General features: G+C 41.8%; 1 protein-coding gene across 1 annotated transcript in view; it reads left to right on the forward strand.

The window, feature by feature from the left end:
* Positions 1 to 495: 495 nt before the first annotated feature.
* Positions 496 to 12,709, forward strand: part of LOC141798015 (mRNA decay activator protein ZFP36) — a 58,378-nt gene continuing 46,164 nt past the window's right edge. Inside the window, exon 1 of the mRNA XM_074679776.1 lies at positions 496 to 719. Within this exon, the coding sequence (XP_074535877.1) occupies positions 697 to 719 (23 nt within the window). The 5' untranslated portion in view covers positions 496 to 696. The remainder of the gene's footprint in view (positions 720 to 12,709) is intronic.

Below are 12,709 nucleotides of genomic sequence, written 5' to 3' on the forward strand. Positions count from 1 at the left end.
GCAGCGTGGACGTTACTTCAGCTGATAGAGGGATATACAGAGAAAAGACTACTCTCAACAAACAGAGGACAACAGTTAGCTTTACCTGAACCAGAGGATCATAGTTGTTTCCATGGTGAGGCATTACGGCTCTTTGGAAAGTAAAGGTTGCAGACCCCTGATATATCCCCTCAGTAGCTGCGTCCCAGAGGCGGGAAACAGCTACGAACGAATTCCGAGGAAGGCCGGAAGTTAACGAGCCGCCATTAACGTTGAAAAACGCCTCATAACTCCAGGTTAGACTGAAAGAGGTCAGAGAATCAACAGAAACTTGAGTATTTTCATTTATCGCTGTAAGAACTATGACAGGGCGATTTAGGGGGACATGTCTCTACCATACTACAGCTCTACTGGACTTGACCGCTCTTTATGTCGCAGTTACCGAGCTACGTTAGCAGCACATGGCTACTTGAATATTCATGGAGCAAACAGGAAGTATGAACTGAGAACGCCCAAACTAATCCAGTTTACAGCAGCGTGGACGTTACTTCAGCTGATGGAGGAATAAACAGAGAAAAGACTACTCTCAACAAACAGAGGACAACAGTTAGCTTTACCTGAACCAGAGGATCATTGTTGTTTCCACGGTGAGGCTAAAGCTGATGGCTGGATGTTAAAGATGAAGGGAACAGCGCTAACAGCTGGATTCATCAGCTCATGAGGACCAAAACCATCAATGGGTGAGTAGCACACTTCATTAAATGCAGAGTGTTTGTTGGTGTTTAGTGTGGAGGAATGTGGCTGTGAGCTGCTGATGATAGCTAATAGGCTAATAGGCTAACTGGAGATACTAGTTGTTTAACAGGGACACACAAGCTGACGTCACGCGTAACGTGCAACGCGACGCCATTTTTTCCAGCAGCGTCCATTGCAATACATTCAGAACAACGGTACATATCTGCGGTCCGACTACTTTTTAAGACTTTTATGCCAGTTTGTTTGTTTGTTTGGTAATGTCGTTAGGGCTTCCATGTCATCGGACTACATAACTTACCTCGAGCCCAGTGCCCTTGCTAGATACAAATTAAAGCTTAATATATGCGGTCTGGAAGAGTGTCCATTTCGATTGCTGGGGGATGTCTGGCAGAATCAGCCAAAGTCAAAAATACGAGATAGTAAATTATAATTTTGAGATAAGTCATAACTATGAGATGCATTTTCATAAGTATGAGATAGTAAGTCATAATTTTGAGGTACTAAGGCACAACTATGAGATACATCAGTTGTAGAGAAGCTAAGGCTGTTGGTGGGCTTTTACTTTAGAAATTAATCTTGTTTTTTTCTTTTGCAGCATGTGGTAATGTGAAATGAGATTTTTAATGTTAACGAGGCTCTCCTCTTTAAAGTTTCATTCGTTCAGTAGGATATTTGTAATTTTACTATGACCAAGTGACAGCAGCTAAGAAAAATGACAGGATACTTCGCAATAACTTTAGCTGTCCCAGTTAGAAATCTAGTCACCTCACCTTGTCATCCTGATCTTCTGATTTAACGTTACATATTTAATTTATTTGTGTGCTTTTTGGGATCAGACAGCCAGAAGAGTATATTGCGGCTGATGACAGCAACGAAGCTTGGCAGGCCAGTAGTAGTGAAGGTCGCGAAGTGTGTGGTTCTGCTAAACTACCACAAAACAAACTCTAACCATGATTATAATTAGACATACTCTACTTGCACCTAATGAAGTGTGCCGAACAACACATACACAGCCTTCGACTTGCCTTCTTCGTAAGGCGATTACAGGCTTTTGCCCACAGTTCCCTCCTTACTGGCTCTTTTAAATGGGACGGAAACCTGTAGGATGAGTACTGCTGTGCTCCATCCTCTTTCTTCATATAATGATTATTCTTACTAGTCCTCGCACTGCATCACTTTACCATTTTTCAAGCCGTCAAGTCTGAGATGATCGCTTAAGTCTCGCTTTAAAATGGGTTGTTATGGTTGCTATGGCGCTTTGTTTACACCTCCAAAAAAATGGCGCTGTTGGCACCGCCCACAAATGCCCAGATGTTTGTGTCAACCTATGAGTGGAATGCAACAACAGGCAAATAAGTAGCAGCTAGCCATACTTTATGCTCTTTCTATCCAATTTTTAGATAATTTATGACTTTTCTCCAGTCATTTTCACATTCTGCTCATGTGTAATCTGTGTTAGATGATTGGCTGCAATAACTGGATTATCAGCTCAGGCTGAGGTTGGGTTCAGTTTGTTTTTGTTTTGGACTCATGTGGAGTTTTGTACTGAAATGTGTGGGTCAAGCTTTGCTCTTGAGACATGTTTCTGGATCAGTGTTTGTGTGTTTGGCTGTTTTGTTGCTGTTAAATAGAGGTGTCCCAGTCTGATATTGATATCGGATATCGGTCCGATATCAGCAAAAAAACAAATATCGGTATCGTATCGGAATGCATCTAAAATCTCTGATATAAGCACTCCGATATAAACAGTACATTCCAGACTCTGCTCCTGCTATTTTTATTTGATTTATTTAGGTTTTTTTCTGGGTCTTCTAATTTATTCTTTACTTTATTCAGTTACTAGTATATTCTTATGTTTAATGTTAAAATTTCTGTTACCCACTGGTTAATAATAAATGGGTCAGTTTTTCCTCATACTGTTGCTGACTACTGTTCTTTGTTTGAATAATATCACTTAATCAAGCCTTTTCTAACATGACAGACATACTACAAAATAAGTAATAAAAGTATGTATGTTTAATGCTGATATCGTATCGGATTAATATCGGTATCGGCCAATACTCAATGCTGCAGTATCAGTATCGTATCGGAAGTGAAAATGTAATATCAGGACATCCCTACTGTTAAATGCTGATTATTGCTTTTTTTGAAAAAATTCATCAGAAGGGTCTGAAAAGTTGCTAAATATAATGATAAAGTTGCTTAAGTTAGCAACACTGACTGTTTCTCATGAACCTTTTTTCCTCATCGTCTCACAACGCACTTCCCTGGTAAAAAAAAAATGGCCACCCCTGTATGTCTTAAAAAGTGGTGAAGTTTAAAGGTTTTTGAAGTAATTTTGACATTTCAGGTGTCACTAACAGTAAATTTTATTAGAATAGGGAAATAGCAACTTATAAAGGCCAACAAGGGCTAACACTCAGATTTCCCTTTAAGACTGCTAGTTATGTTTACTTTTCTTTTTTACTGCAACCACTTTCCTTGATTCTGTTAAGCTCAACTTGTCACATTTTACAGTCTCCATATCTGGTGGGAAATTCATGCTGCAAACAACACCATAAAAAATTGATATAGAAATCTGTTTAAAAGCTTTGCAGTTTATATAACTCAGTTCAGTAATGATTTATCATATTTACACCTAGTTTAACATTTGAAGAGGTATTGGTGTCACAAAGCACTTGAGAAGATGTTTTTAATATTTAACTCAGACTCTCTGCCTGTATCAAATGTTTCGGTGGCTTATATGTGGCAGAGAGCGTAAATAAAGACATTATCAGTGCGAGTAACCCAGGCGGCTTTTTAAGATGCAGTTTAGTCGTATATAAACACACTTTGTAGGTGACAGCTTTTAAAGTATAAGTGGCATCTATTTGCTTCCACTGAAGAGAGAATGAGCGCCGATGTTTTTCAGCGAGCTGTCAGAGCCTGACAAACGTAAAGGAAGACGGCGAGCTAAATGATTGATGCAGAATTTAAAAATACATACGCTCAGATTTAATCCTTTAAGAAATCCCTTTCACCTGTCTGCTCCACTCTTTTTACCTTTCAGTGGCTCGTTTCTTTTGGTTGTTCATCTCATTTTACAAGTTCACGCTGAGGTTACGCGCTGCTTCTGAACCTTTCACACCGCGCTGCTGCTTACTCTAAAGAATGACGCCAAGAAAGACTGAATTACCACGATGGCGTCTGACAGGGGAGGGGTTAGAGTGGTAAAATACAACTGTGAGGAGTTCTGAAACTCTTTATTTCCAATTCTGACATTAAAACTGTGAGAAATATATCTTCTTTCTAATGTTCAGGGAAAAACATGATGGATTAGTGATTTTTAAAGTACAACCTTCCTCATTAAAGAATGCAGCAGGTGATCCCGACCTCTAGCTCACCTGTTTTCAACTCTTTTAACAATTCCTTACACATCCCACTTTGGCTCAGTTTTCTCCAACCCTCTTTTGGTTTAGGCCGTTTATACCGGCTTTAATCTTCTCCACTTTAGCAGTGCCAACATGTTGAACAGACTCATTCATTTCAAGCATATACCCATCCCAAGTGTCTCAGGACTGCTGGCTTGCACTCTGAGCCACAGTAAATATCCCACAAACATAAGAAACACGGTGCTGCAGAGGACGTATTGTATGGGAGCTGGAGCTGTCAGGACTCGGAGCAGAGATTTCTCCCTGCAGTGCAGCGTCAGCTCGGAGGCAGGAACTGTCTAATATCCAGCAGTATGAGTTGGGTTTGACTGATAAATTTAAATAATTACCAGTTTGGAAATGTGAACAATTTACCCCCAGCTGCTTCTCTTTGAAACTAGTGAAGAAAATGGCACAGAAATGAGCACTGACTGCATTTGGAGTCAATGTGTGTGGAAAAATGAGCAACAGGACTGAAGTCACACGTCTTCCTGAGTTTGAAGCTGACAAAGTTAGAGGAAGTTAAATGACTCTGGTTTTTCCTCCCAGTCACACCAAGATTCATCAGTGGCTTATGCTATGCCATTGATCACTTAATTGCTCAGTGACACCTGCCAATTGTTAAAGATTCCATATTATGCAAAAATCCCTTTATTAAGTCTTTCAGTGAAATTTGTGGGTCTTTGTCTTTCCTCCCAGCCCACAAAATGTGATATTTAATGACCAAACCTGCACTTAGTAGAGCTTGTGAATATAAAATCCTGACCTAAAACGAGCTGTTTGGATTTCGGGGATTTGCTGACGTCAGCGAGTTCCTTTTTTGACCAATCAGGAGCAAGTCTGACCTGATTGGTCCACCAGAGCAGATACCCCTGGACCCCCTCCCCGCTGCTGGAGATAAATCTCTCTAGCTCCCCCTTCAGCTGAATGCCGAAGTTGAAGAGCCATCACTGCTCTGTTTTTGGCTGTAAACAGCCACATAGCTCCATGCTCAAGCTTCCCATCTCAGAAGAAGACAGACTAAGTGTCTAGAGTTCATTTATCAGGAAATGTTCCAGCTACACTCAGTAAAACTGAGCATGTGTGTGCTAGTCACTTCTCGGCCGACTGCTTTTCCAACTTTGGACAGTCCAACAGAGGGCTAGCCAATAGACTGGTCCTGAATCCAGGCGCATTACCAACCATCCTCCAACAAACCTGGGACCCTGGAAATGTGAGTATTTTAAATGCTGTGTGCTGTGGAGCAGATGGAAGAGCTTTTCCTCAGTGTCCCCCCTGTCTCTGTGTTAGCTTCAGGATGCTAACTTTAGCTGCAGTTAGCCTGTTGTTTTAGCCTGTAATGTTACGGTAAACGAGCTTCTCTGTTTTCTAAACGTTGTGCACTCAGAGCTCGTGGCGCCGCTCTCAGTGACGTGGAAGAGCAGGGCGGTATCAGCGGTGGCTCATTTACATATGAAGGCCACGCCCACTAAATCAGAGCGTTCTGAACAGAGGGGCTATGAGAGCCTGGAAACAATGCTGCTGTGCTTGATTTATTGGCTTTTTGGACCAAAACATGTTACTACCATTTCATGAAGACATCAATGATCCAGATTAAACTGCAGCATAATAGGGGACCTTTAACTGACACCTACCAATCCCTGAGTGACACCTGGCATTTGCTCATTGACACATACCAATCTCACAGTGACACCACCAATCATTAATGACAGCTGCTAATAGCTCAGCGGCACCTGGATATCACTCACTGACACCTGCCAATTGCACAGTGACATCTGCCAGTTTTAATCTTGTTCAGCATCCGTGAGCGTCTTGAACAGCTCTTACAAATAAAATGCATTATTATTTTATTTAATGAAAGCTGCTAATCGCTCAGTGACACGTTCGTGTTGTAAACAGAGGAAACGTGATCCTGCCCCATGCACCAATCACAGGGCTTGCAGCTAATACCATCAATGATGCATAAGTTTAAACTAGGCTCATGCAATCTGAGGTTTTCACACAGCAGGGTCTGTACTCTGATGTTTTGGTGCATTGCTGTAAAGTTGTGACCTCTATATCTGAGCATTGCACATTTTGCATACATGTAAACCGATTTAGATGTGGTGACAAGATGATGCGTGTGTGTATTTATGTTGTTTCAACGGGGGCATGCACATGGAGCAATGCTATTTTATTAGACCATATCTTCCTAGAGTGGTGGTTTATTTGAGCTGCAAGATTTCTGCTCTGTCATTGTTCCCACTGTCCTCTATCGGTGCCAGACTCTGACATTCAGAGTTAAAGATCGTCCTCTCAGTCCTCAGATTCCTGCTTCATGAGGACGGATGAGGTCTGAGCCTGGAGCCAAACTGGTTGTTCTGTGTTGTTGTTGTATTAAATCACTCCTTCAGATTGTCAGCCAGCCTGGGAGACAGAGCCATGGCCAACATTAGCTTTTCACATCTGAAACAAAGCACACAGCCAGCCAGCAGAGGGGAAGTGAGGAGGACGGGGTGACATGGGAGGATGTGGGGAGGCAGGAGATGAGGCGAGATGCAGCTTTCTGGATGAGTTGTTGTGACTGAAGCAAGTATTTTGGGACATGAGTGGGGGAGCTGCAGCAGCACAGATGAGAGTTGGACTCATTCCCCTGTGGAAACTGTCGTTCAGATGTTTTCAGCTGCGTGAACCCTGCTCCCGCTCAGACAACACAACGAGCTGGAGGACCGGTGCTGTATAATACAGACTCCCATAAAACAGGTCATGGAGTGTCTCATCTCGACTCGGGCGCCCTGTTGTGAGGGTTCATCACCCTCCTCCTGCATAATGCATCCAACAACTCTGCGCCCCTAAAAGACAACAGCGCTCACAAACAGACAGCAGTAATCCTGCAGAGAGACGAGGTTCACTCCGTCTGCTCTCAGATCGCATGAATATCACTTTGAGAGCAGAGAAAGGATGTTAGAGGGGGGCTGCAGCTCGGCTTTGATGGTAATTCTTTTTTATAAATGACCTCCGGCCCTCTCTTTGGTTAAACAACCCAATTATAGAGAAGGAAAGCACCAGAGTCACAGCTCAAACTGTGATTCCTGTGGTGAGGTCTCTCCATCTCCCTCTCATGATTCACTCAGAAATACAAGAGAGAAACAAAAAGTTAGCGACAGGAAGAGATGTCAGGATGTCTGTCTTCTTCTCACCTTTCCTCTCCTGGCCAAGATGCATTAAACCCTGTAAAGTTTCACAGGCAAAAGCCAGAGGAAGTTCAAAGAGGGAAGATCGAGTGTGGTGCTGCAATTTCTCAAAGACTGCTTTCTTTTTCCAGCTGCAATACATCAGTGTCAGGGAGCAGATGTACAAACAGCAATCCTGCACATTAAACATGCAAACAGCAGTTTCCACATAAACACAGAACGAACTGCACATGCTCAGTGGAGCAGACATTATTTTTAGGGGAACAGAGAGGGATGTGATACTGTAACAAACCTGGCTTCAGTGCAGAGTGATAAACAGTTACTGAATCATTGTGCTCAGTAAAGGTCAGTGAAGGTCTTAGAGAATGGCAGACCTCTGAATTTCAACAAAGCAGCAACCCCATGAGGGCAGCAACAAAGATGGGTTTAAAAAAGAAAATAAAGGACATTTATTGTCTGTGTTTTTTGGGGTGGTTGAGACATTATTTTTCCTGACCGCTTGCTACACAGAAACACAGAGAACCAGCTCTAAAAACTGAAACCTTCACTTCGTTGCGCCTGGACACAGCTCAAAGTGGGTGGTAAACCCATCAAAGGCTAAACACCAGCACGAGACTGAAAGCGAAAAAGTTACATGAGGGGAAGTTAAAAAGATCTTTGACGAGAGACTTCGACAGGGCGTGAAATCGTCGAGAGTAGGCCTGTCACTACAACGAATTTTGCTAGACGATAATTTTCCAAAATATTATTGCCGATAAACGATATTATTGTCAATATTATTTTGTTTTTTTTTTCCATTTTTTTTCATTGATGTAATTATGATAAATGGGATAATAAAGTGAGTACACCATATCAAAAGCAAGAAACCTTAATTTCCTAAGAGTATTTAACTGTAATTAAAAGGTCAGGATCTTTTAAATAAAATAAATTAGACAAAAAATATAATAGATTTAACAAACAAGAAAGAAAAAGAATGCAATGAAAATGAAATGGACTCTCTTTTAGAAAAAAAATACATGTCAATGAAAATAATTAATACTAATCAAAAACAATAAAACATAGACCCTGTCTCTAAAGAAAAAACAAAACTAAAAAAAAAAAAACAATAAAAACTCTAGCCTAAATAAAAGGGAGTTTATACAGTTCCTGAATTGTTTGTAACATGTACTTTTTCCCAGTCAATCCGTACTGTCTGTCAAACATTTTTAACATTTCTGGCTTTCAACCGTATTGAAGGGCTGCATTTCTTTGGCAATGTAGCTGTCTTTGAGCGCCACCATTTGGTGCTTTTATTTCTATTTACTTTGCCGACCAAAAGCCTCAGTAAGAGCGGATTGTCAAAGAACAAGGCTCCGCTGCACCTCCCCTTCTTCTTCTTCTTCGTCGCCACTATTTCCAAACAAATGTCACATATCAGTTCGTTGGTGTTCATGAGCTCACACTTTGTGAGCTGCACCTCCCCTTCTTCTTCTTCTTCGTCGCCACTATTTTCAAACAAATGCGACATATCAGCTCGTTGGTGTTGATGAGCTCACACTTTGTTCATTCTGGTAAAAACCTAAATATTCCCACACTGGGACTGTGGCGGGCGGCTTAAGAACTGTATCTTTGGTGCCATCACTCATATTAGCGTGTGTTTCCTCCTTACCCCTCAGGACGCTCGCTTCAGCTCTCTCCGTGTGTACGCGCGAGCAGCCCCGTCTTCACCCCAAAGATCGCATTTTTGACAGATGCTCACTCCGCTATAAATCCACTAAATCCGCTATAGAACCTATGCACCCCGATGTTAGGAAAGATAGACGTAGTGAGCCATCTTCTCATTCAGCCTCTTTGGTCCAAAGAGAGGAGGAAAACAAACATGCACGTGTCAGTTTATCCAGGCTGGAAAACTTACCCAGGACGTTTTTATTAATCGTTCGGTTCATTGATTTATTGATTATCGTGACAGGCCTAGTTGTTCCTTAGGGCCCGTTCTGTCGAAGACATCTCAACTCTGATTGGTTGCCACCATTTGCCGCTGAACTGTGTCATAGCTAATTACCATAAGGTTGACTGAGGCTCAGCTTCTCATCTGGTGCCGCTTTTGACGCTTTAGCCGCTCAGGACGCCGGGCACTCATTGAAAATGAATGAACTTCCGGCGTGCTTGCCGCTTTTGTCTCTTTTGCCTCTTTTGGTGTGAACACACAGTTAGTCATGTTGCCTTCATCGTCTTCTAAAAACCTCTGACCCTGTCTGCTTAAGGTCTAGCTCCAACTGGCTTATGATGGTTTGTGGTTGTAGATAAAAGAAATATGACCTGGTGTCAGGATGCATGAGGTTTCAGTTGGTGCATCAGAGACGGACCATGAAACAGATCTGGTGGAGTTTAGCTGAAAGTCTCCTGATGGGGGTCAAACTGTTACAGCCCAGTTTGCAACCTGAGGGACTGCACGGTCAGTCAGAACTGAGGCGTCCATCATGATTTCTACAAAATTGAGTCTGTAGTCCCAAATCCAGTCCCCTTTATGAATCTGTAAAACCTTGAAGTCTGACATATTAAGCTCATACTGACGTGCTAATAAACTTTATCGTCTTACAGTCTGGTACAGGATGAAAAAGGCACAGACAGGTGTGTTTTCCAGGTGTGTGTTTGTGTGTGCTGGGAGCTGTGTGTGCTGTCTTTGAGAGCTGTCCTTGTACACACACATTATGCAGTCATTTTGTTTCTCTTTCAGTCAATGGAGATAAAATACTTCAGCGGCAAAGTGATGACGATCAATTTCACAGTTATCGACTTTACAACAAGCTGCCTCAAGGCAACAATGCGCTCGCAGCTTGTTGCTGTTCACTCAATGACAACACAGCCTATGCATACACAAACACATACACACCTCGCCTGCCTGTGTGTGTGTGTGTGTGTGTCAGTATTTTTCCCAGGGTGCCCCAGCGAGATAATTTGCCCATGCTTCAATCCAGTGATTTTAAACAGGCCATTCTGGCCGGTCCAGGGCTCTACGACACTTTTCCATCTCATCACTGAGAGTTATGGCTCTCTGAAATCATCCGTCATCTTTGTACTGGCTGTTAAACTTTATCACACAACTTCACTCTCAGGAAAAAGCTGATAAAATCCTCACTTCTTCTGAAGAGATGCAGTTATGAGTCAGGGCGCAGTAGATTTGAGGCTTCAGGTGGTCGATGGAGGAGGGGGGTCTTTTTGGCTCCTCAGTGCTGCAGGAGACGATCGTCAGCTGATTCATCCCATGTTAACAACACTTCTGTGACTTTTTTTCTTTATCACTGTTACAGTTTCATGCAAACAGGAGCTATGAGAGAAGAGACAGAAACCAAACCAAGGATCGTTGGACATTTCGTCCATGCACTCATGCATATTTTTATTTCATTTCATTGTATTGTGAAACAATATCATCCAAATGCACACTTTATTTCACAGAAAAAGGAGCTTAAATCTTTAAGTCTTTGTTTCAAAACCATGGTGCACTGCTTCTTAAAATAATACTGAGGCTGCAACGAGGAATCAATAAAAATCGATTAGTAAAATCATTAACAGCGTTTTTCCATAATCGATGCACTGTGCTGTCATTACTGTGTTAGTTTGTCTTCAGTTTGTTTGTCTTCTACCTTTTTGTGGGATTATTTACTGGTTGGCAACTAGCTGAAGGTGCATTACCGCCACCTGCTGGACTGGACAGTGTAGATTACCTGAGCTGTGGGGCTGTGTGTGTCACACGTAAACAGATCAGCATGGGGGAGAAGAAGCCGACTGTGACCCATGAGGTCACAGTCAAGTTTTTTAGTTATTTAACCTTTATTTAACCAGTAAGGTCCCATTGAGATTAAGAACCCCTTTTTCAAGGGAGTCCTGGCCAAGAGGCAGCAAAGTTACACAGTAAAATTACGGTGATTTACAATCAAAAATTAGTATTACAAAAAACAGTTACAATTTGAGGAGGCTGTCTCAAGTGCTCTCAGTCTGGAATAAAATGCATTTATAGAAACAAGATCAGATAATTTCCAGTCTTTTTTGCAACATGTTCCATGCAGAAGGAGCAGAGTTTACAAATGTCCTTTGACCCTGTTCTGTGCGGGCAAATGAAACTGAAAGCAACAAGAGGTCGTTTGAGCGCAAACCATAGGAATCAACACATCTCTGAGTGATCAGGTTGCAAATGTAGGAAGGCAGTAGTCCAAGGATGGCCTTATAAATGAAAGTGTACCAATGTCCCAGCCTCCTGGTGGACAAAGAAGGCCATCCCACTGGAGAATACAGTTCACAATGATGGGTCAAAGGTCTACAGTTGGTGATGAACCTCAGAGAGGCATGATACACAGTCGATCTGTCGAAGACATTGATCTGAGGCAGTCATATACAACAAATCTCTGTGATCTAAAATCGATAAGAATGTTGCAGTGACAAGGCGCTTTTTTGACTCGAAGGAAAAACAAAATTTGTTTCGAAAGAAAAATCTCAATTTCAGTCTGAGTTTCTTCACTAGATTGTTGATATGGGGCTTGAAGCTGAGGGAGTCATCAAGTAACACACCAAGGTATTTGTACAGATGAACCTCCTCTATGACTTTACCCCCAAGAGTTAACACTGTGGGAGAGTTTTGAGATATATTCTTTGAGCTTTTGTTTGAGTTTTTAAACAACATTAGCTTGGTCTTATCAGCACTAAGAACTAGTTTTAGCTCTTGAAGACTGTGTTGGACAACATCAAAAGCTTTCTGCAAAGATTCAATAGCCTTAGCTGGGGTTATGCCAAAACAATATATAATTGTGTCATCGACATAAAGATGCATACTGGCGTCTGACATGTTTTGTCCTAAGTCGTTAGTGTACATAATGAATAGGAGAGGCCCTAATACTGAACCTTGTGGGACCCCCTTATTGACACTCACACATTCAGAACACAGACCATCACATTTAACACACTGTGATCTGTCACTCAAATAATTTGTGAACCAGGAAACTGCATGATCTGACAGACCCATACGAAGGAGCCTGTGCTTTAAAACAGCATGATCCACAGAATCAAAAGTTTGTTTTGTTCTTAAATTTTAAACCTTCATTTCATTTGTTGGGTCTGAAAAGTTACAGCTTTTCTCCAGCATAAATCCCAAAAACTGGCAAAAACGACTCAAGTGTGACATGTTTATTACCATTTAACTTTTTCACATTAGTCTGGCGTTTAAAAAAACAAACTACATATCAAAGAACTGCAGCTTAGATGGAATCAGATCCCAAACATCGTCCAAGAAAATCAAATCAGAAAATGAAATTCTGCTTAGGACCTGATTTGGTATAGCTCAAAACTCCTTCCCTCTGATTGGCCAGCCCTCTGGAGGCCTGTTGGGGGCGGAGTTATGAGCAGACCTTGAGAGGGTCT

The sequence above is a fragment of the Halichoeres trimaculatus genome, unplaced genomic scaffold, assembly GCF_033239565.1.
Source record: "Halichoeres trimaculatus isolate MK-OKI-2021-1 unplaced genomic scaffold, fHalTri1.1 fHalTri1_scaffold_9, whole genome shotgun sequence".
In the NCBI taxonomy this organism is placed as follows: domain Eukaryota; kingdom Metazoa; phylum Chordata; class Actinopteri; order Labriformes; family Labridae; genus Halichoeres; species Halichoeres trimaculatus.